The sequence below is a fragment of the Glycine max genome, chromosome 10 (genome assembly GCF_000004515.6).
Source record: "Glycine max cultivar Williams 82 chromosome 10, Glycine_max_v4.0, whole genome shotgun sequence".
In the NCBI taxonomy this organism is placed as follows: domain Eukaryota; kingdom Viridiplantae; phylum Streptophyta; class Magnoliopsida; order Fabales; family Fabaceae; genus Glycine; species Glycine max.
Genome location: NC_038246.2, coordinates 35,139,881 through 35,165,708, shown reverse-complemented (window position 1 = coordinate 35,165,708; position 25,828 = coordinate 35,139,881). Strand labels below are relative to the sequence as shown.

Genomic DNA, 25,828 nt, shown 5'->3' with positions numbered 1-25,828 from the left:
GCTTCCTTTTGTGGGTGCACAACTCCTTTAGAAACTTGGCATATCTTGGAATCTGCTTGATGGCATCTAGCAGAGGTATGTTCACCTCTACTTTTCTGAAGGTCTCCAAGATCTCTTTTTCCGCTTCTTCCATCTTTTTGTTTGGAATTGCTCTAGGTGGGAATAGAAGAGGGATAGGAGGTTGCTGTAAGGCGAAATTACTAGAAGAAGGTCCACCTGCATGAAAATTTTTGTTAGGAAGCTTTCTCTTTTGTGCAACTATCTCATCCTTTTTTCAAGTGTAGGTGCTGCTACTGGTGGAGGCACTTGAATTTGGTTGCCAGACCTCAAGGTGATGACACTCACATTTTTCGGATTCTGCACAGTTTGTGAAGGCAATTTTTCAGAATTTTGGGACTGAGCTTGGTTCATCTGAGTAGCCATCTGCCCCATTTGATTTGTCAGACTCTGAATGGAGGCTCTTGTCACTTGCTAAAATTGCATATTCTGGATGGTCATTTACCTCACTAACTCTTCTAAGAAAGGTTGAGGAGGAGCCTCAGTTGCTGGTTGTCTTTGTTGTGACTGCTGCTGTTGTTGCTGCATTGGAGGAGGAACATATGACTTGCTCGGACCAGCAACATTCTGAAAGGAAGGGACATGCTGTTGTTGTTGTGGAGGACTTGTCCATCTCAAATTTGGATGATTCCTCCAACCTGGATTGTATTTGTTGCTTGAAAGATCATAATTATTATGTTGTTGTTGGTTTTGCTGCTGAGGAGGTCTATTATAAATGTTTGCATCATAAGCTTCAGGTTGCTCATTGACTCCAGATTGCTGCAAAGAAGGACAGAGATCTATATGGTGATCTGTAGAAGAACATAGACCACCGACTCTTGCAACATGTGTAGATTTTTGATTCATGGCAAGCTGAGTTACTAGGTTGACCAAGGCATCAAGTTTTCCTTCAAGATTTTTATTTTCAGTAGATGAAGATGAATCTGTGGCCACCTCATGGACTCCTCTAAGAACAATAACATCATTTTTTGCACTGAATTGTTGGGAGTTGGAAGCCATCTTCTCAATCAAATTCCTAGCTTCAACAGGGGTCATATCACCAAGAGCTCCACCATTGGCAGCATCAATCATACTCTTCTCCATGTTACTAAGTCCCTCATAGAAATATTGAAGAAGGAGTTGCTCATAAATCTGGTGGTGAGGGCAGCTTGCACACAATTTCTTGAATCTTTTCCAGTACTCATACAAGCTTTCTCCACTAAGTTGCCTGATGCCTGAAATGTCTTTTCTGATGGCAGTGGTCCTAGATGCAGGGAAGAATTTCTCCAAGAACACCCTCTTAAGGTCATCCCAGCTGAAAATGGACCTGGGAGCAAGGTAGTATTGCCAATCTTTTGCCACTCCCTCCAGAGAATGAGGAAAAGCCTTTAGAAAGACATGATCTTCTTGGACGTCAGGGGGCTTCATGGTGGAACAAACAATATGGAACTCCTGAAGATGTTTATGAGGATCTTCACCTGCAAGACCATGAAACTTGGGCAGCAAATGTATTTGTCTAGAACATATGGAACACCCTCGTCAGGATATTGAATGCACAAGCTTTCATAAGTGAAGTCAGGTGCAGCCATCTCCCTAAGAGTCCTCTCACGAGGTGAAGGTTGAGCCATGTTCTCAGTATAAAAATTAGTAGTGGAATGCTCAAAATCAGAATATTTAGAATCACCCTCAACAGAATGCTCAAAATGTACAGAATGTCCAGGATGCACACTATGCCTAACTAATCTATGGAAGGTTCTATCTATTTCATGATCAAAGGGTTGTAAATCACCTGGATTGCCCCTAGTCATGCACTATATGCAGCAAATAATGTGGTTCTCAACAGCACCTAACAAGGGGGTAAAACTACAGCTATACTTAAACAATATCAAAATAAGCTGAAATTTTGTGAAGAACACCCTAAAATCATGAAAAGATAGCACAAAAATTTTCAAACAAAAAATCAAAGTTTAACTATGAAAACTACCTAAGCAAAGTTTAGAAAAAATAGGACAATAATACTTGAAAAATAAAAAAAAAACTTAGTAAAAGGTTGATTTTTGGAGTTTGGGAGTCCCCTTAGCCAGTTACCACAGTATGGGAAATTTTTTTCTACCCCAAATGCATATATAATAATAGTCGTTCTGATACCCGGAGCAAAAGTTATGGCCGTTTTAAGTTTTGCTAAAAACAAGTTCCAAAATTTTTTGTCTCTCTCAAATAATGCCACACCAAGTGCTCCTGGTATTTTTCACACAAAATATGGATCAAAAGAACCTACCACACAAAAATGCAGCCAAAAATAACAACTCTAACTATAAAAAAAATCGTTAATTAAATTGCAAAATTCGTCGTTAATTCGCAGTCGCTAATCACTGTTCAGCACTGTTCACAGCAAAACAAAAGGTTGAATCCGTCACTGAATCAGTCGCTAAACAAGGAATGCAACTGAAATGCAAAACAGAACATTACACAAAATAAGATAACTAAACACTATTATGAACCTTTGGCCCACTGCTCCCCGGCAACGACGCCAAATTTGATCAAGGCTGTACCCGAATCAAATAAACATTAAAAATGCGGTATCTAGGAAGTGATCCTAGGTCGTCTCCCAATGAGCAATGATCAACCAAACGTTTGTAACAGATAGTAATAAAACAATAACGAATTGGGGGGGGGGGGTTGTTTGTTTTTGTAAATTAAACAGCAAGTAAATTTGAATTAGAAAATATCAGAATTAAAACACATTGTTTCCCCTTGATTCACAAGCAAGTCTCTTATCCTAGGTTACAAGAATTTATCCTTTATCTGTTCAACCACTTAATCCAACCCTAAATTAAATTACTAAGCGAAATTTAACATAAGACATTCATTATGTGATTAAGCAACACATACACCAATTAATCATGAACGAAACTGATCATTAAGCATGAACATAAATTAAGCGCAGAGACAATTAATCAAGCACTAAGCATGCATGGATTAATAGCAACAAATATAGAGTAATTGGTGAAGAGGAGAAACTGATCAGCATTCAATAGAAATAATAAAACCTCAAAGAGAGCTGTGCTTGATCCTCAAGAGAAAACAACGCTGGAGATTTAACCTTCCATTAATCAGTAGAAACGAAATTGTAGATTGAAGCAGTAAACAAAATTTTATTGCTACGTGAATAGTAAAAACTGGAATTGCAAAATCTAAAATTATTCTTTGTCCCTAAAACGAAAAAGATTCAAACGAAAAAGAGAGAGAGGAGAGAGGCTAAAACTAGAACCTTGGTGCTGTTATATAGTTCTCAGCCCCAAAGCTTACAAATTTGTTTTAAGTCCAAGCCCATAAATAAAATAAAATCTAGATAAGATAAGATAAAACAAAATCTAGATGAAATAAAATCTAGATAAGATAAGATAAGATCTAGATGAAATAATATCTAGATGAGAAAAAAATCTAGATATGATAAGATAAAATCTAGATGAAATAATATCTAGATGAGATAAAATCTAGATAAGATAAGATTTGGTAGAATAAAATAGTCTGCTCTCTTCAAGTCCAAGCCAAATTCTGGATTCAAGCCCAATTGCTTATAATTCTCTTGAAATTAAATTAAAAACACAAAATTAATCCAGTAGGCCCAAATGATAAAACTGCATAATTAAATTGACAAGTAAGGCTAATCTGTAATTAAAATGGTGACAAAAAGGGTTAAGAAATATGAGAAAATGATGACACATCAAAGACTCATATTCATGCCAATTGGTGCAGCACGTGCATTGGTAGGTGATGGGTTCAATGGAGCTGCAGATGTAGACAATTTCTTATATGGGATTCCCCCAGTATGACTCTAACTTGATGGTCATACATTGACTTGATGTAGACAGTTAAGGTGTAGCAATATTGTTGTATGTTGCCTTTTGTTTTTGTTTATTTATGTGCCACATTGATTGTGAATAGTACCAAACAAAAACAATCAGTGGTAAGCTCTATGACAGCTCTCAACAGCTGCTCTATTAGCTTCGTAAACATCCTCCATATTACCCTCTATCTGGGGTAAAAAAAAAGATAAAAGGAACTAAAAGAAAAATAACCCAACACACAGAGGGACATAAACCTAAGATGAGAACACCAGACTTCCTTCCTATAAAGAAAATTCTCTTCTTTTTTTTCCCCTACAAAACACAGTGCACATTTGGACCTATGTGGCAGATTAGGATAAACAAAGCCACATAGAGAGAAACCCAATTTTCACCAAACAATATCTTATTTCTAGTTGAAGTTTCAAAATTTCAGGTCATGAAAGTGTTAATTATTGAAAATAAGAAAAGACCTAGTAGTTGTGAGAATTATGAACTGGGTGTTGGAGTGGCCTTCTAATTCTAATATTAGATAAAAGCGAGCAAAGCAAGCAGAGATTTTTGAAACAAATGTGGCTACTCAGCAGAGAAATGGCACCTAGTTTTTCCAGTGACAAAAAGTAATAGTAAAAGCATACAAGTATAGTCAACAAACTTGTGGATATCATGCCCGATGATTTCAAAGCATATAGGTATAGTCAACAAACTTGAATTCGCTTGAGAAATGGTAATAAGTCAACTATACCATAGACACTACTGACACTTCTGAATTTCTCTCCCTAGACTCTTCCAGTGGCCTATGGCATGCCTCAAATTTTGGGGAGGATGTGATTATGGGTGTTATTGACATTGGTGTGTGGCTAGAGAGTGAAGGCTTCAAAGATCATGGAATAACCAAGAAGATTCCAAACAAATGGAAAGGGAGCTGTGAGGAAGTATAGGACTTCAACACTCATGTAGGCTGCTCCTGCTGCAGCCATGATGAGTAATGATGCAAAAAGCATGACGAGAACTCAAGTAAACAAAAGCCAAGGTCACAACTTAACATCTAGACCTAATTCAGGAACAATGTAATGACTGTACCATAAGGGATACATATATTCACCTCAAGTAAACAAAAACCAAGGTCACAACTTACCTAACCTTACATCACAACTTGCAAAACATAATTCTAAGTAAATTATAGGTTCTGAGAACCTAACCAGGATTCTTCAATAGGAACCCAAGTCAAGTATCTGCGGTAATCAATTCCAATAATAGACAAAGTACGTGTCAACACCAGAATTAGTACCTTGTCTAGACAAACAAAAATTAACAAAGAAAATGAAGAATGAATAAAAAAAATATTGCAAAATCAGTACCTTGTCTAGATAGAATCTGTTGATGCCTTGATGGGTTGATGCTTCTTTTGGGCCTTATGGTTCTCTGCCTATCAACTGCATAAGGGAGTTGCTAGACATTTCAAAATTCATGCACTACTCAAGGTGTCATATTCAATCCTTCAAGCAATTCAAATCTAGAATTTTAACCATATGAACTGTATGACAAATACAAGTGTTAGCTCACGAACCCAACAATGTAGTGAAACTCAACTTAAACTACAATTTACAACACAACAAACTCTTATACGCTTTCCATCTTTATATGTAAGCACAAAAAAACACTTTTATTTGTGATGATACAGCATACAGATATACACAAACTGCATGCAAGTGCTTTACTCTTAATATATAAGCCAAAAAAAGGTATACAAATATACACAAACTGTATGCAAGTAATAATAATAATAATTAAACGACCCATTATTCCCAAATGCAACATTGTAAAGGCAATGACATAAGAACCTGTGCGAGTTGCTCGTGCGACTCGATAGGGTAGTGTCGGGTGTTTCACAATTGCAGATCCACTGTGTTGTGGATGGAAAAGGTGAAGTTAGCCTTGAACTTCAACAAGAACAACATGGTTGTCGCGGTCATGGTGGTGGAAAAGACGAAGTTAGAATTACCAACAAATCAGTTACTAAACTAACCATTAAGCTAACACGTACCTTGCGTTGATGTTGGACTCTAACGGAGGATGCTCAGAATCGCGACAGTGACGAACTCCGACGGTGGTCAAGAACCCCAGCGGCGATGATGGTGAAGAGGAAACGACGGTGACAAGTCTTGCGGGTGAGGGAGAAGAGAAAGCTTTTGTTTGTGAGACTGAGTGTGGAGGGCAAGAGGCCTTTGAGTTTTAATTTATGTATAACACAACATCGATTTTTTGAAAACCGATGTTAGTTAAATAAATTTATTTATGAAAATGTTACTGTGTTTTTGTTAACATTGATTTTTTCAATAACCAATGTTAACCGTGTGATGTTAAATCTATAAATTCTATTAGTGACCAAGAAAAATTGCCAACTTTTCACTAAGTGCATATTGATGATACAAGATTTGTTGTGACAACAATTTCACTACATCTAATTAAGTTTTCTTTATGTGATCTTATCTAATTAAACATGAAATGTATATGGATGATTTAGTTTACTGTGAAGAAGGAGGCATTTATTGAAAATCCAATATGAACAAGTATGAAGTTTGGTTATGATATCAACTTGATTTTTTTTCCTCATTTGAGGAACTTGAGAATTTAGTCTTCACTTTTATCTTTAGGATAAATATTAATAAACTTGATTATACAAAATTAATGATATATGATTACACATGGTTAATTATATATGTAAATATAAATAAAATTGTTTGATAAGTGGTTAAAAATTAATAGACATAATTATATGCAATTTTGATTGTTGCACATGATTAATTATATATGTAAATATGATTTACTTTGTTTGACAATTATCAAATATCCAACACTTATGTAATCACTTATAAAAATAAAATTAAGCAATTTTACATACATTGTTAACCATATTTATTGAGTGGAAGCTTGTGGATAAAATGGAATGTTGCAGATATTGTCTATTTGGTGATGAAACAAAAAGACTATAAATATTTTCATTAGTTTTAATCTGTAAGTTTTACCTGTTTTATATAAGGGTGATTGTTTTCATTTGTCTTTTTATATGTATGCCCCACTTTATTCGATAGCTTGACAATCACTTCTTCTCTTCTTTTAATCAGTTAATACAAATAATGTATATCATTGTGATATGAAGACATTAGTTAAGGTGACATATGAGACCAGAATCATGTTCATTAGAATGTATGTCATTTATTTGTGGCTATCCAGAGGCCCTCGCCATTTTTTTTTTTTAACGTTTTTATGTTAGAATGATTTGAAGTGCCAATTTTTGGTATGACTTTGTGAAGATGTTGTTGTATTTGTTGATTTTGTTTCTGATGTTCAATGCATAGAAAAGAAGCTTGTTGATCATAAAAGTCAAGTTAAAAAGCTTGAAATTATGGTTGCTAATCTTAAAGCAACCTTAATTTTTTGAACATGAAAGCCATGGAATGAAGGTTGCTAATGTTGAACAACAGACTGATGTATAAACTGATACCACTAACATAGTTGTTGGAATCAAAGATCCACTGATCAATTCTTATAAAATTGAATCTGTAATTCAATAATTAATCCTTTAAAAAAGTTTGAATTACTTGACATGAGATGTAAAAATCAGTTTTTACATGAGTAGTTAATTGTTTAAATTAAATTAGTTAACTACCCATAAAAATTAGTTAAAATTCATATTTTGAGAAAATTGGCATGTAGAGGTTCATGTTAATTTTGAATAGTAAAGTCTCTTCAGAACTTATATAAAATAATTTTCAAGTAAGTTTCATTCCGCATAACATGAAAAATTATATTTCAAATATTAATGGTTAATTGTTTGTTGTGAAAAAGGTTAAATCTTTATATGAATTCGTATATAAGTTGTAAACTATTAGTTTGTGGTGGTTTACCAAATATTTTTGAAAGAATTTATTAAATATTGATAAATTTTCATGTCTTTAGTTTAAGTATGATTTTTCTATAAATAAATAAAAATTCTTGTATAAAATAATCAATAAGTTAAGTTTCGTTTCACATGACATAAAACTCATTTCAAAATTTTCATGGTTAACTATTTGTTGTAAAACTATTAAATTGTCATACCAATGGGTTAGGTGTTATTTTTGGAAATTTATCTCGTGGTTAACTTAGTGCAAATATGTTGTTAATGATTAGTTTAGTATGGTTAATTAATTTTTTTTCATAGAAATAATTTATTATATATTTTTAAATTTTCATGTCTTTTAAGTATAATTTTTCTATAAGTAAATGACAATTTTTATATAAAATATTCACAGCGTAAAGGTTCATTTCTCATGACATAGTTTCAGATTTTAGTGGTTGAGACGTTGTTGTGAAACAATTAAATCTTTAGATAAATGGGTTAGGTGTTATTTTCATAAATTTATTTATTGGTTAGCTTAGTGTAAATATGTTGTTAATTATCAGTTTAGTGTGCTTAACCAAATATTTTTGAAATAAAATTTATTAAATGATAAACTTTGATTTCTTTAAGGATTATTTTACTTTAAGTAAATTAAAAATTCTTATATAAAACAATCACCGTGTAAAATTTTATTTCACGTGACATATACAATTCAGTTTCAAAATTTCATGATTAGTTATTTGTTGTGAAATGGTTAAATCGTTATAATAATGGATTATGTGTTATTTTCACAAATTTACCTCATGGTTAGCATAGTGTAAATATGTTGTTAATTGTTAGTTTGGTGTGGTTAATCGAATATTTTTGAAAGAGAATTTATTAAATCTTGTTAAATTTTCATGTCTTTAAGCATGAAATTTTTATAAGTAAATTAGAAATTCTTATAGAGAATAATCATCAAGTAAAGTTTTGTTTCACGTGGCATATAAAATTCAATTTCGAATTCAGTGCCCACAATTGATTCCAAATTTCTTGAGAAAGATAGTCAATCGAGCTAAACAAAGTTGGAGCAACTTAAGGAATCCTCGTTATCAAAAAATATGTTCACTTTCAAGGTAGCACTCTCTTTGCATATCTCCAAAGAGATGTTCCTGAGGCCTAGGGGAGTGTACCTACACATGCAAAATGAAATGTATATTATACACATATAGACCCAATGGAGAAAATCTTTTATCTTAGAATATGCAAAACTAACAATCGGACAGAAAACAATGATGAAGCAGGGTAATCTATCCCAAAACCTTTAAAGTACATAAAAATGATCAGGAACAAACAATTTTTCCACCTTATGTCATTCAACAAGCAAAAACTATGATGATTATGTAGAAATACAAGATTTCTCAAAAAAATAGGATGCAGAAAATATGACGCAACCCATAAATATAACTAAGTAGTAGATAAGATAAGCAGCGTTCACCTTCAATCCAGTGTGGAGGAGAAACTGTTGAGCATCGGGTCAGAGAGAGAACAAAATACACAATCAACGACAGTTGCAGAACACCTACCTCTTGCCTCATCATAAATCACCTCAACGTCGGTGTCAATGAAATGTCGGAGGAGAAGCAAGGAAAGCGCGAACATCTTGTCGTATGTCACCTCAGTGCCGGTGAGAACGACATGCCAAAAAAATGGGAAAAGCGTGGCAAGCGCAGGCCTCATAAAAAATCACCTCAACTTTAACGGAAGGAGTAGGAGTGCTCATTTACGTAACCATAACCATACCCAATAAATAATTAGATTATAAATGGATATTATAAATAACTAAATTATAAGTAGGTATTATAACTACAGCTAGTTTTTAAAATATTATAAGTGGGTGTTGTAACTATAGTTATAATTTTTAAAATATTAACTAGTTATTATTTTTAAAATATGATTATATAACTAGTTACGGTTAAACTAGTTATATAGCCAATTGTATGAGAAGTTATGTCTAAAATCAATCATATAGTTAGTTATGGATGACCAAAAATAAATTATTTGAAATACTTATTTTTATAAAATTTATTTATAGTTTTATAATTATAAATAATTTTTAGATAAAGATAATAAAATTGATTATAGTTTTATACCTACTTTTATGTAAATAGTTATAGTTGTAAGTATTTTTTTAAAATTAGTTTTCTTGAGTGTCCCTACGAAGCAGTTGTTGAAGAAGCGAGAGAAGAAGACCAAGCACAGAGAAGAGAATTTAGGTTTTTTTTTTTATGTTTCCCCTTTTCTCTCTTTTCATATATTTTTTTTTTCATTTAAAAAAATCAGTTATTTACTTTTTTTCTCTTATTAAAAAATCTTAAATAATAAAATAATACTTTTTTTATTCCAGGTCATGGGTGTGTAATGGAGGTCAAATATTGTTTGGGTGTTAGTGAAACATATTCCAAAATGGAAGGTGAGGCCCTGTAATACAATCTGGCTTGGAAGATAGTTTAGCGAAAACAACGGTAAGAACCAACCTTTGAAAACAAATGAATGGCCTCTCTAATTTGGTGTTGTTTGGGCTTAGGTTTCTGCCTCTTCCTTTCCCCCTCCGCTTCATGTCAAGCCCTCCCTCCTCCACGACCACCGCGAGTGCCACCCCTTCCCGCACTCGCAACCGCAACCGCATCTCTTCCATCTTCTCCTTCTCCTGGATTCGACCTCTCAAACGCTCCAAAACCGCCGACAAACTCTACAAAAAATACGTCCGATCCTATAAACTCAAATAACCACCACATTCTCCCATGCAAATATGCAATGCATCCAATAACAATTTTATTGGGTGCATTGCATCGCCAACTATCTTATTCCTAATCCATATATCCTTCAACTGATATATACATTTAGAAATTAGAAAAGATGTCTCAAATCTTGGCACCGTTCCAGTTACTGGAACTGAACGTGATTTCAGCCCAAGACCTGGCCCCAGTGAGTCGCAACATGCGAACCTATGCGGTCTCATGGGTTCACCCAGAACGGAAGCTCTCAACGCGCGTTGACACGGAGGGCCACACCCATCCAACGTGGAACGACAAGTTCGTTTTCCGCGTTGATGAAGAGTTTCTTTATTCAGACACCTCTGCTATCATGATCGAGATCTACGCGCTACATTGGTTCAAGGACATCCATGTTGGTACCGTCCGCGTACTCGTTGGAAACCTCGCCCCACCACCGTCAAAACCCTTCCACAACAACCGCACCCCGCTAGGCATGCGCTTTGTTGCGCTCCAGATGCGCCGCCCCTCCGGCAGGCCGCAGGGGATTCTAAACATCGGCTTCACCGTCCTCGACAGCTCCATGCGCAGCATGCCGCTCTACACTCACAATGCCTCCGCAGTAGGGTATCGCCACTTGATGGGAGAGAAGGATGCTTATGACAGCCACAACCACCTCAGCCCCCGTGTCCGTGCCGCCGCCGCTGGCGCCACGCCGATGCCTGAGCTGCGTCGAACCAAGAGCGAGACCAGCTCCATGCTCGGTGCCACTGAAGTTGTGGCGCGCCACCACCAAGCTGTGGCAGGAGCCAACTCTTCCATTTCGGGATCCGAGGTTAGCGTCAAGAGGAAGAAGGGGAAGAATAAGAAAACGAAAACCAAGAAGAGTAGCTCTGTTGTGAGTAGCGTGAATGAAATAAATTCGGTTCTCAGCGAGACCATTTTGCCATGGAAGGTTAAAAGCGGAAAAGCTAGTCCCGATGATATTGTCCACAACCACAACGACGTCGTTGAGGAGGTTCACTATGATGATAACGAGAACGCACATTCAACCATTAACTCCATCTACGATAAGGAGGAAGAAGAACACATTCATGTTAATAACAACGTTCAATATGAAGTTTGCGCCTCCCCAAAATCACAGTTTCAAAACCCACCGGCATCACAATATAAGAATTCTCCGACACCACAGTATATGAACTTGTCGAAACCACAATTTAAGAACTCTCCGACACCGCAGTATATGAATTCTCCGACACCGCATTATAAGAATTCTCCTGCATCACAATTTAAGAATTCTCCCACGCCGCAATTTAAGAATTCTCTTCCACCACAGTTTAAGAATTCTCCAATGCCGCAGTATAAGAGTTCTCCGGTGCCACAATTTAATAATTCTCCAGCACCACAATTTAAAAACTCACCAGCACCGCAGTACATGAATTCGCCGAAGCTGCAATTTAAGAATTCTCCGATGTCGCAGTATATGTCAACTCCAAAGCCTCAATTTCGGAACTCACCGGCAGTGGGGGTGCTACAGTATCGTGCCTCGCCGGTGGTAACGAAGTTCAACCCGATGGTGGGGTTCAACGGGTCGCAAAGGGGGACGCCAATGCATCCATTTGGGAAGGTTAACAACGGTGGGGGTTTTGAGTACATGACGCCACGGAGGTCAAACTTGGCGAACATGGGACATGTGGTGATAACGGAGTCGGAGTTGGGGCCGTCAGCGTCAGAGGTGGCGGCGGTGATCGCACAAAAGCCAGTGATCGATGAGGCAGAGAATTCAACAGTGGGAGGATGGAGCTTGGACGCAGAGAGCATGGAGGGGCTGGAGTCAAAGTTGGAGAGGTGGCAGACAAAGCTGCCACCGGTGATCGACCACGGTGAGCTCTCGAGCTACCCAACGACGAGCACCACCAAGACGAGCCGCCACTCGCGGAGGCACACCGACGGCGGGAGTATTGGGAGTGGGAGTGGGAGTGGTTTGTTCTCATGCTTTAGTAACATTTGTGGTGTTGAGTGCTATGTTGGTTGCGGCGGTGACCCTAAAGGAAAGAAGAACCGCATCCGCAGCCGCCGCCGCACTCCTTCCGCCGATGACAGTTCTAGCCTTCTCTGACGACCCACAACCATATGTATGGTGGATCGAAAGTCAACAACTACAACATGAGAATAACGGTGGCAAAGGACTATGTTGTAGTTTTATTCATTCTTTGTTATTCCATTTATTTTTAATACTCTTTTGTCATTGTAAGGTATCTGAGTTTAATTTATTGGGACTCCACAATACAACATAAGGCTATACACATATTTACTTATCTCTCTCTGTTTTCTTTAGTTGTAGTAGATCATATGAATCTGATGTAAGTAAGTATTTTGGTACATGTTCAGGTATATCTTGCAAACAGACGCTGGTGGCAAAATGAAATTTGCAAAAACATCTCCACCCTTTCTTTTGCTTTCAGTTTGTAGTGGACCATGGGATTTGGTCTTGTAATTCATGCATAGCAAGTTGGACTAAAAACCAAACATGCTCCTGATTGTTGCATTATTACCATTATGATTGATGAGTTTGTTTGTTTCAAATTTGACTTTATAATAGACAAACATAACAAAATATATTATTTTAAATATAGACAAACGCCTAAATAATGTTATACCCCTATTAGCCAACTGGTTAGCTGATTTTAAATATATTTTTTATTATTTTAACTAATTAATAATAAAAAATAAAAAACATAACAAAATTTGAAATTAAAAATAAGAATGAAAAGACTGAGAGGAAAAGGATAATACTACCATGTTAGTATGATTAGTTTACTCAAGTTTAAATATAAAAAAAATTGTTAAATTTTCTTGTGGTATTAATATGTTTGTGGTGCGAACATAGTGACATGGGCAAATTGTGTCTACTTTTGTAAAAAAAAAAAATGCATAATTGGGTGCTCACAAACATGATATATGTTTTAAGAACATTATGTGTATAAAAGCATGCAATGATAAATAAAAGGTTTATTACCTATAGAGTCGGTGTTTAAAAGCTTTATTTACTTACAAGTGTTTTCTTTGTCTTTCAATTTACGAAACCAGGTTACTTTCTGGTTATTTCTTATTCTTTTTGGACTGTCTTGGTTATATATGATTGCAATGCACTCCTCTGCAATGATTCTGTCTTTTATTGAAAAATGACTGAATTATGACTTATGAAGGTTTGTTGGGTTTTGTCTATATTTAGCATAAGCTATCCTAGTGTGTGTATGCATCTTGTGTGTGTGTGTTATTATTTGAGAAGTATGAAAATTGCATGAATATACAAATTTTTAGTTGAAATAAAAAATCAGGATTGTCATGTATCCAAATACATGTTGAGACATTAGCAATGATGATGTAATGCAATATCTCGTGTCAATATAAACTTGATTTGAGATTAGATTTATCTATTTTGGTCTATATCTTCTCATGTTAAATATTATTAACCACAAGCACGGATAATTGATTTAGTCAAATTTATTTATAACCATTTGTGACTCAAAGTTGACCATGTTTACATATGTACTTAACTGCATATGACACTCAATAACATTATTAACCACTAATGGACAAAGTTAACAATAATTTATGATTGACATAATCACCTTATTCTAGCATTAATATAATTTTTCATCATATAATTTACCTAAATTTAAAACAAAAGTAAAAATTATTATGTGTATTATACACTTATCAAATCATTTAGGATTGTTATTTTCAGTAATTTTTACTCAAAGATGGATGTAAAATGAAATCCAATTGAATGTAAAAATTTAAGTTACTAAAGTAACCATAGAGTTGGACATAACTAACTTGTAATTGTAGCTTCTATGATTCCCTTTGTACAAGTAGAATTATGACATGACACAAGTTTGGTCAATTTTTCAGGCATGCAGTAAAAGAAAATTAAGTTCACATGTAATTTTTGAGCAATAATATTAGAAGGACTAGAATTAACCATAAATGATAAAAGGTTAACCATTATTTATGATAGATTTAACCACATTATTTATAGCATGAAAACAAATTTGCCTAAATTTGAAACAATAGTAAGTGTTAACATGTGCATAATACACTTTCCAAATCATTTACAATCATCATTTTTTTATAGTTTCTAATGAAAGTTTGAATGTAAAATGAAATTCAATAAAATATAATCACTTAAGTTATTAAAGCAACCTTAACTTTAGGCATAACTAACTAGTAAATATAGCTTGTGTGATCCTCATATAATAGAGGTTGAATTATTCTCAAATTATATGACACATCTTTTCTTCATTTAAGTTCAGTCCTTGATATATAGGACAAATTTTTTTTGTCAACATGTGACTTTTGAGTAACAATATTAGAAGGGTTAAAGTTAACCACCAATGACAAAATGATAAACTTTATTTATTATAGACTTAACCACCTTATTCATAACATGAATACAAATTTTATCATACGAAGTGTTTAAATTTAAAACAATCTTAAGAGTTAATATGCGCACTATACACTTATGAAATTATTTAGAATCATATTTTTTTGTAGTTTATAATTAAAGTTTGGATGTAAAATAAAATTCAATAAAATGTAGTCACTTAAGTTACTAATGTAACCTTAATTTTGCGCATCACTAACTAGTAAATATAACTTGCATGATTTTCTTGGTACAAGTAGAATTATTCTCTCAAATGACATGACACAATCTTTGCTCAAACAAGTTCAATCCTTCGGGCATGAGTCAAAGAAAATCATGTTTGAATGTGACTTTTGAGTGACAATATTGTAAGAGTTAGAATTAATCACAAATAATAAAAGGTTAATCATTATTTATGATAGATTTAACCATCTAATTCATAGCATGAATACATATTTTTATCCTATGGTGTGTCTAAATTTAAAACAATACTAAGAGTTAACATGTGTATTATACTCTTATCGAATAATGTAACCACTTAATATAGTAACCTTAACTTTGCGAGTAACTAACCAGTAGATGTAGCTTGTGTGATCCTCATATGATAGAGGTTGAATTATTCTTAGATGGCATGATACATGCTTTCTTCATATAAGTTTAGTCCTTGATGAATAAGATAAACAAATTTTTATTCACATGTGACTTTTGAGTAATAATATTAGAAGAGTTAGAGTTAACCACTAATGACAAAAAGATAACCTTTATTTCTTATGACTTAATCACCTTATTCATAGTATGAATAAAAAATTTCATTATATGGTGTGCCTAAATTTAAAACAATAATAAGAGTTAATATGTGCATCATATACTTATCAAATCAATGAAATCATTTAGGATCATCATTTTTGTAGTTTATAATGAAATTTTGGATTTAAAATGAAATTCAATCAAATGTAACTACTTAAGTTACTAATGTAACCTTAACTTTGTGCATAACTAAAAGATATAATTTGTTTGATTCTCTTGGTATATGTGGGATTATTCCGTTATATGACATGACACAAGTTTTGCTCATACAAGTTCAATATTTTAGGCATAAGCCAATGGAAATCTCACCGAGTGTGACTTTTGAGTAATAATATTAGGACTAGAGTTAACCATCAATGAACCAAACTTAACCCATGATCGCTATTGACTTAACAATGATACGAATATGAAGAATATAAGTTCCCATAATATAAAATTCTAAAAAATGTGATTAATCCTTTTAATATGCATAATTAGTCATAGTTATAAAACAACATATTCATAATAAACATTAATGTTGATATAAAAGAGAGTACTAAGTAGTCAAGTAAATAAAATAAAAAAACATAAATAATTCAACACATGTATTATTGTCAAATTCAACAACATAAAAACCTTATTCAATTAAAAAATAATAATCCGGCCATTGTCAAAAAAGTTGAAGTAAATATAAAATCAAAATAAACTTTCTATAAATTTTTCTCATGAGAAGTAACTACATATATTATGATACAAATTACAACAAATTGCTTGTGTTAAAAAACTCCTTTCATAATTATTATCACAAACACAAATCTCTTATTCTTAACCATATGGAATTTTGTGGCTTCAAGCTTGTGTCCAAAGGTCAAAACTCCTCAAATTTTTACTTTGATCTTGTGAAGCACTTGCTTAATGTATGAAAATGTCAACTATGTAACCATACATCACCCTAGCCCTAATCAGTTCCAACTTCTTTTACTTTGATCTGAAAGGTTAAAAAGAAAATCTATCTTAGTAAAGTGTTATAGAAGGAGAAGAGACAAGAGTCAAAGTAAACAAGAACAAAAAAGAAAAAAGAAAGGTGTATAAAAAGACATTAAAGAAAAAAAATAAAAAAAATGAAGCTGGAGTTTTATTTTGATCATCTTGCAAGAAGATAATAAATAATATACCATATTAAGAAGTTTATTTTCTAACGGTTTAATACACCATATTATGCTATGGCATTGTTAGGTTTCTTTCTTTCGGCGCTTTTGAATGCCAAGGGACACCACAACCTTTATGAAAGAGTGTGAAGACCATTGAGATAACGACGGTGTTTTAATAAAACTCATCATAATATTTATGACCAACACACATTCTAAGGTGGTTTTCAATGACCGTCTTAGAATGTCTGTCGTACAAGGTTTTTTTCAATAAATAATTACAAAAATGTCACCGGTTCATTTTCTAAGGCGGTTCTAAAAGAACCGTCGTAAAATGGTTGTCGTAAAAACATTGATTTCTAGTAGTGACTTTAGGAGCATAAATGCAACAAGGTTGCGAGATTCAATTTGTCTGCAAGTTCAAAGAACAATGTCTTCATGAATAGGTTTGTTGAAACAATCCTAATAGGAGTAGGGTTTTATGTAATGGATACCAATAACAAAGTAGGTGTTAAATTTGCCAAATAAGTGTAAACCATGATACCATTATATTTAATTGGTTTTGTATATAGATGTGTTAGAACAAATGAGACAATGAGTGAAAGTTTGAAAAAGAAAAGAAAAGAAAACTTCAAGTCACACATCGCTTATAGTAAACACTTGAATAGTGTTTCACTCCCTATATATAGAGAGCCTTTTTCTTCATTTTTTCTTGTCCCAGTTGAGAAACATTTACTCAACTTTTCTTTCTCCCTCCCATATTTCAGCCGATGCATTTCCAGCAAACTTCTCCCTCTTTCTTTCTGTCGCTTATAATTTTCGGTTGACTATTAGAGTGACTTTTCAAGTCATATTTTCGGTTGGGTATTAGAGTGATTTTTCAAGTCATATTTTCGGGTGGCTTTATCAAATCATTTAGGATTGTTATTTTCAGTAATTTTTACTCAAAGATGGATGTGAAATGAAATCCAATTGAATGTAAAAATTTAAGTTACTAAAGTAACCATAGTGTTGGACATAACTAACTTGTAATTGTAGCTTCTATGATTCCCTTTGTACAAGTAGAATTATGACATGACACAAGTTTGGCTCATACGAGTTCAATTTTTCAGGCATGCAGTAAAAGAAAATTAAGTTCACATGTAATTTTTGAGCAATAATATTAGAAGGATTAGAATTAATCATAAATGATAAAAGGTTAACCATTATTTATGATAGATTTAACCACATTATTTAGAGCATGAAAACAAATTTGCCTAAATTTGAAACAATAGTAAGTGTTTGACTCAATAGTTTCTATTAGGTATATGGAAAAGTATAATTTTTCTAATAAGTAGTTAACACTATTTGTTAGAGTGGTTGACTCAATAGTTTCTATTATGTGACTTGATATACGTGACTTGTGTATAGATACCTATGTGTAACACAGGGAACACAAGTGACTGTGTGATCAATAAAATTTTTTAACGTGCCTTTCATTTTCTCTCTAGAATGTGTGTATGCTTTTCCCCTTATCTCCAACAAAATTCTTTTTTCAAACACGACCACAACCATTTAACTCACACATGTGTCCACCCAAGTCACACACAAATGACTCTTCCCAAATAAACACGCAGGTCAGAATGACAACAACCAAAGAGAAAAAGAACGATAAACAAGAAACAATCTTTGTCAAACCTGGAAAGAAAGCTCTTTAATACTTCACCTGTTAGAAATCAAACACGAAGTGAATGGTGAGAGTTGATACCGGAAATGGAGACAGAAATGCATAGAGAAGAGGAAGGGAATGTTTTGGGCACAATGAGGAGTAGGGGATAAACGTTCTACCTTAAATGAGTCAAATCGTCCTTTTAATTTGAAATTTTTTTTTTTTCTGTTTTTATATTAAAGCAATAATATTATATTCTAAAAAAATTTCCCCATAAAACCAAACCTCCAAACACCTAAACATGTGAAAATTTATATAAAATTAATACTAGTCTCATAATCAATTCTCTAACATAAAATCAAACATTTAATAGTCTAACTCAATTAGATCATTAAGCATATATGTGAGAGTTGTTATTATAAACCTTTTTGATACCTAAATTTACACTTATGACTTATCAGCAACGCCTGACACGGTATTTTGGCTAGGGAAGTCCCTGTAAAATATTAAAATCATATACTAGTATAGAGTACTGTAATAGACTTAAACTAAATTGGATTCTTAAATCTCTACTTACGCCATTAAATGCGTTTCCTAATAATTTTCTTTCTTAAAATAATTACTTTGTTTCCAAATGTTTTTAAAAATACACTGCCGAAACGAAATTTTTATGTATAAAATAAACAATTTCAAATACGAATTAAAAGGTTTAACTGTAATTATTAGGGTCAATCTTTTTTTTAGACATATTAGGGTCAATCTAATGATTAAAATTTTGAGTAATATGGATGTGATCATAGATTTTAACCTCTGACCATTATACACCAAAAAATAAAAAGTTTGAAGTTGCCCCCCTCTACAAACATTTATCATCTTTCATGTTCATAATAATTATTAAAAACTTAAAATTCTATTAAATATAATTAACAATATTATAAGAAAAGTTGGTCAAAAGAATGCAATGGCAATTAAAATTCATAATTAATAATTTTTTAAGACTTATGTTTAATTAGAAACTACTTAATTTTGAAAAGCAATTTTTAATTTTTTTTTAAAAACTACAAAAATACATTTAGAAAATAAATTAATTTAAATCAGTGTCAACTCCTGTCATCACAATATAAAAAGGGCCTTCAGCTAGAGCCTACATAATAATAATAATAATAACAAAAATAAAATTAAATAGAATTCTAAAGCAATACTTAGGACAACCTTGAAGAAAGAATGCCAAAGAAAACAAAAAATGAAATGCCCTAGGCGACACACGTGCTAGAATGGACGGGACAAAGGATCACGATCCCGCGAGGGTGAGCTAACTCCAAAAACCCGTCCTCAGTTTGGATTAATAATAATAATAATAATAATAATAATAATAATAACAACAACAATAAAATATAATAGATTACACAAGCAACCAGGCCTTTCTCAATTTTTATTTTATATATAAATATATAAATTTATCAGGATTAAAAAATTCTGACAGTTTAGCCTTGAGTTAACCACCGTGACATTATAATTTCATATATGGGAATTCTTTTGATTATTTAGAGCTGCTTGTGGCACATAAAATTAAATAAAAAAGAAACTAATACATTCAAGTCTTAGTTAATCATCAGCTTTGAGCTTTCTTTAATTTGTTGTATTTCAGGTAATGATTCATTAATCATGAGCTTTGAGCCCTGCCATGTGTTATGTGTTAGTTATTGTAACTGGGTAAAGTATTGTGAATTTAATAATAGAAAATAAGTTAACTTATGTCATATGAAAAACTAATCAAAAGTGAAAAACTTTGTGCCTCTTTGATGCGAGTGAATACACAATGGCAAATGGGATACGCGTGAAGAATGGTATGTTTAGTAAACATACATGAGCTTACTTGTACCTCTATTTTCTATTTTTTTCACATATTGGCAAATGAGTTGATTCTGTGCTTGTTTCTACTTGTATCAAGTATGGTTTCAACTTTCAAACACACAACTCTTCATGCATTGCTTTCATTCCTTATGAAAAGAAAAAAAAATTCTGTAATAACATTTTTGCACTTTACTTTCATTTATTTCATTTTTCTAGATTATTTTTGGTTTCAAATGTGCAATCACAAAAAGACCATTGTACTTACTTAAACAGAAAAATATTAAATCACAACTGGTTCTGGTTTCTATAGTGGAGGATATGTAAAATACCACAACATATTGTTCAATCGGAGATATATTGGTATCTTTTACCAAAATAAAATTTATGACAACAATCCATCTATCCCACCTTTAGAACTTACAAAAATAATATACGACCTCAATCATATACTTTCAAATCCTAAGCTACCTTAGAGCTCAAATGGTTCTATGCAGGGTAATTTCTTCTTTCTTTACACTACAATTGTTCACCACTCCCCCATATAATAGCAGGGGACTAAGAAGAAATTGTGGGGGACTCAGAAACAGCGAGTGGTAGCATATTGCTACCACATTGCTCACTTTTCAATTGTGCAGCGAACCTCTTTGGGTTTTACATGTTGATACTCTCATAAGCAGTTGTAGAGTGAGGAGAGGAAGTGCTCGCTGTTGCCGAAGATGATGGTCAACATATTTGAGCCGCGAACCTTCCATTTTCCCTCCAAAGCAATCTTCTTCATAGTTCAAACATCAAATGATAAAACCACTATCTCCATCTGCTGTTGGTACTGCTTGTACCTTTGCTCCACCTTCAAGAAAGAAAAATAAAATCACATCAATAAACTATTCATTAATTCAACTATCACAAATATTTTATTAACTGCAATCAACCACAACCATGCAATTTAAGACCATTATCCATTCATAATCTTTCTAAATTTATATTCATTAATCATTATATAAGATAAAGCTATATAATATGTGCTCCAACACATGTAGTAGCAAGCCAAAAACAATACTACTACAATAATAGTATGTTTGAAAACTCGAGGAGAAGTAAGAAATTACTTCCAAAATTTGAAAGTTAGAACTACTATTAGCTTCCGAGTAGAAAACATATGAGAAGTGGAACCACACACACTGCAATCAAAGTGAACAACACATACCTCATCAAGCATACCAATTAGTTTGGCTTTCTTCATCTGAATTAATTTCTTGTCTTTCAGTAGTTGATAGCTCTGAAAACCCATTCTCAGCTTAGATTTTATCATAAACCATGTTAAGTTCTATCATATTTCTTGGAGTAGAACCTTTATTTTTTTCCTTGGAGGGATTTTGATTTCAGTAAGATGAACCATCTGAAAGTTTTTCTTTCATTCTATTATTTTGGATGCTAGCTTTGTATGTTAGATACCTTCAAGGCTTCAACATATAACTATTTCAATTGGCCATCAATCTGTTTCCTTACAAAATGTAGGATGAGAAAAGTCATTAGTAGTTTTTAAAATGAGTTATCTAAATATATTTTCTGATATTTCTGTAAACCATTTGCTAAAAACAATAGTTAAAATTAGATGAAAGCTCCATGCCAGTACCAAATGTGCTATCGAACATCAGCTTATCAGGCCAAAAACAAATTAAAAGGACAAATTCTGATTGAAAATTTGACATTAACATTGAAGAACTCAACTACAAAGCAGAGAATAAAACAGTTCAAAACTAAGATGAGTGTGTGACTTTAATCGAAGAATCTGCATGAAATTAAACAACTGAGTTAAAGAGTTGATATAAGGTGAACCCTTCAACTTCACCCTTAAGGAAATTTGCACTTTTGCATCATATAAGGTCGTCACAATTTTAACTCATGTGTGACTCAGTACTGTATTGAAAACATGGTAAATCATGGGTACTAGAATATAACAATAAACCTTAGAAAAAAAACTTCTGAGCATGACTTCGAATATGAAAAATAGTCTTTGTACCAACATGTTCTGTGGTGAAAATAAAAGGATCCAAGAACTTAGACCATACTCCTTGATTCACTAATTTGTGTGTGTGTGTGTGACCTTCAATCCGTCTCTAGGCCCTTCCATATAGCTTTAAGGCTTCAAGGAACTTCTTATGTTCTTCATCTGTCCAGCTCTCTCTTTGTTTTGTGATAGTATTTGGTTTTCTTACCTGTTAATGTAGATATAAAATTGATTAAAACAAAGGTGACATTGTCACAGATGTGAAAAATCAATTTTATAATGCCACAAACACACAAAAATTCAGGACAAAACCTTTAAGGCATAGTCATTTCCACAAGAAAACTAATCATGTAGTGGAATATCTGCAACAGGATGCACACTAGATTTCAAAGATATTCCATCTCCAATTGGAAGACCACCCCGTGATCTAGTAAATGCATTTTGGCTCTGCATCCAGTCCAAATAGCAAATAAATATAATATAATAATCAATAAAAAAGAAGAAAATTATCTCATAATAGATAATTCAAGTTGAGTTAAATGAACAGAGTATTTATCCACCAACGAATCATTCATCTCATGGTAAATAGTAAATATCAATCAACAATCACAATTTCTCCATTAAATGACCCTTAAGGTGTTTTTTGTTTTGTTTCATTTTTTAAAAATTAAAAGGGAAAATACAAAATTGATTATACCAAAAAAATAGAACTCCTTAATAATGAATGCACTGAGCAATCCAGCCTGAAAAACATAATTATACCAAAAAAATATATATCAATAATCCCAAGCAAATTGCAAGAACATCAAGAGATAAGAGGGGACAGAATTAGAAAGTGGCAGGAAAACTTACAAAGGAAAGGTGGTGTATGTTTGGTTTTTGATTCCTATTATGCCCATGTTTGACATTGTTCTCAGACTTGACGTTTGGTAGAGCTTGATTCCAATTCAAAGTGCATTCACCAACAAATATGCTACATCGGGCAATGATGATAGGAAGAATGAGTCGATCATGCTTTGATATATAGATGCAATAGGATGAGAGAAACTGTGTGCCATGTCAACATGCCAATTCTATCCTAACAACTGAGCAAGAAAAGTAGATAAAGATGAAAAAGTAAAGTGTAGTAATCATTACCTTTATTATTGAAATGTCATGTATGCCTATCATTTGTAACATATAAGAGAAAGAAAAATATGATAAAAATGATAAAAAATGAAAGAAAAAAGAGTTACCTTTTGCTCATATTGCACCTCCAGTTGCACATCCACTCAACAAAGCAACAATTTATTTTCTGCACTTGTTTTAAAAAATTGAAATTTAGGGATAAACACTTGTTTTAAAACAAACTAAGAAACTATAGAAGAACAGAGCCTACATAATAATAATAATAATAATAATAATAATAATAATAATAATAATAATAATAATAATAATAATAATAATAATAATAATAATAATAATATATCAGCCAAGAAAAAGAAAAGAGAATGGATGTTTCAGGCTTTCATCTACTGACCATTCCAAACAAAAACACCAGTAAAGCGTTAAATTCTATACACAAGTTACCCTTTGAAATGTATTTTACTTTTTCTATTATGCCACATTTATTTTTTTTTCCATTATCTTATACTTATTAGTTACTCTAAAAAGAATTAGTAATTTGAATGGTGGTTTAAAATCAAAGCTTCAAATTTATATACCAGATGGAAATGGTGCAAATGATTTAGCACAACTTGCTTTTATATGCTCCATATTTTCAGAAATAACTATGGAACTATCAATTGCAACACCCCAGTAGAGCCCAATCTGGCCATTAGAACCCTGCTCAAACAAACAAATTAATAATCAGTCCCAGAAAGATTAATAACACCATTTACACATTGCCAAACCACACATTGCCAAGCATAGATTGAGAAATTAGAGACTTACAGATGCTACAAAAATTGTTCCATCCTTGTTGTCATAGATTACAAATCCAAAACTGCCTTCGAGTTCCTTGAGGACCTGATCAGCAGGGTATGGACCCCTGTCGCGAAGAGTTCGATACGCTTTAGTGATAAACATGGCCTCATTTGTTCCATTTGATAGACACAGTATATGTTATCCAAACCACTAAACAACCTGTGACACATTTTTTCTTTTGTATTAGCAATACAACTTAATCATTCATAAATCCGTTTCACAAACAATGGATTTATTAACCTATCAACCATGAAATTTGAAAAGGGAATGTACTGATTATAACAATAGATTCATTCGTATCTCAAAGGCAATTAAATTAAGTATACCTATGATGAATGGAGGGCTTGTTTGAAGGGGAATAGGCTAGCAAAGCATCATTCCCAAAGCACATGGAGAAAGCATTGGAGGAATTACAGGGCATGAAATCCTTCAGGATTTCATGACTTGGCTTAGGCTTAGTGCATGAATTCAAAGAAGCTGGACTGTTCAGTTCTTTGGGTGCTTTAACCAACTTCTCCTTGAAAATTCCCAACATTTTTGCCTTTGTCAATGAATTAGTAACCTTCTCAAAGAAATGCGCCAATATCAATATGGTATTAACTGCAAAATGGACATGACAAAATTATCAACTTCTGGACAATAATAAATGATAATTCATATCAACAATTGGGAAGGGAAAAAATAAACTCTAAAAAGTGGAGAATGTACCGAAAATCAGCAATCCAAATAGTTGCAGGTGAAGAATGAGATTTAGAAAACGGGCAGTGATGATAGGAAGAATGAGTCGATCATGCTTTGATATATAGATGCAATAGGATGAGAGAAACCGTGTGCCATGTGAACGTGCCAATTCTATCCCAACAACTAAGCAAGAAAAGTAGATAAAGATGAAAAAGTAAAGTGTAGTAATTATTACCTTTATTAATAATAAATCTGAGACAGACAATATATCAGCCAAGAAAAAGAAAAGAGAGATATTATTGAAAAAGTAAAGCATGCATAGTTCCATTCTTGAAAAGGAAATGAATTACCAGCACATCTGAAGTTGCATTATCATAGCCAGTTGCTGTAGAAGCAAAAGTGACCCCACCTACAAAATCTGAAATATTATACTTAGGATCCAATTATGCTGGCTTGATATAAAATCCCAGTGGCTTTTCCACCTTCAAAGTCTCGCCCATATGGCTGGAAATTATACTTAGAAACAATATGCAGCCAAGTTCAATCAGCTCACAAAAAGTTATGTAATTTGAATTAATTTTATATGTATCTTAAAAAAAACTCTATGTCTATGTTTTGCTCATTTATTGAAAGCAAACAAAATATTATTTTTTAAACAGAGATCTATAACAATATTAACGATCATGTTTTTGACAGAGAGAAAAACATAACTATGAAAGATGATATTATGTGATACAACAATAATGAAAAATGAAAGATATTGACTAACATTTTAAGGAGAATGGT

The 25,828-nt window shown here is 33.0% G+C and overlaps 1 protein-coding gene, 1 non-coding gene and 1 pseudogene across 2 annotated transcripts; 2 read left to right on the top strand and 1 right to left on the bottom strand.

Moving 5' to 3' along the window:
• The first annotated feature begins 1,186 nt into the window (after nucleotides 1-1,186).
• Nucleotides 1,187-1,293, top strand: LOC112998226 (small nucleolar RNA R71). The gene has a single exon (XR_003263265.1). It is a non-coding gene; the product is annotated as a small nucleolar RNA R71 (small nucleolar RNA).
• An 8,702-nt stretch (nucleotides 1,294-9,995) lies between these two features.
• LOC100787698 (uncharacterized) lies at nucleotides 9,996-12,964 on the top strand. The gene has a single exon (XM_003535210.5). It carries the CDS (start codon nucleotides 10,669-10,671, stop codon nucleotides 12,640-12,642), a length of 1,974 nt encoding a protein of 657 aa, XP_003535258.1. The 5' UTR covers nucleotides 9,996-10,668; the 3' UTR covers nucleotides 12,643-12,964.
• An 8,051-nt stretch (nucleotides 12,965-21,015) lies between these two features.
• On the bottom strand, nucleotides 21,016-25,442 carry LOC100787170 (uncharacterized; annotated as a pseudogene).
• Between the last annotated feature and the right edge of the window lie 386 nt (nucleotides 25,443-25,828).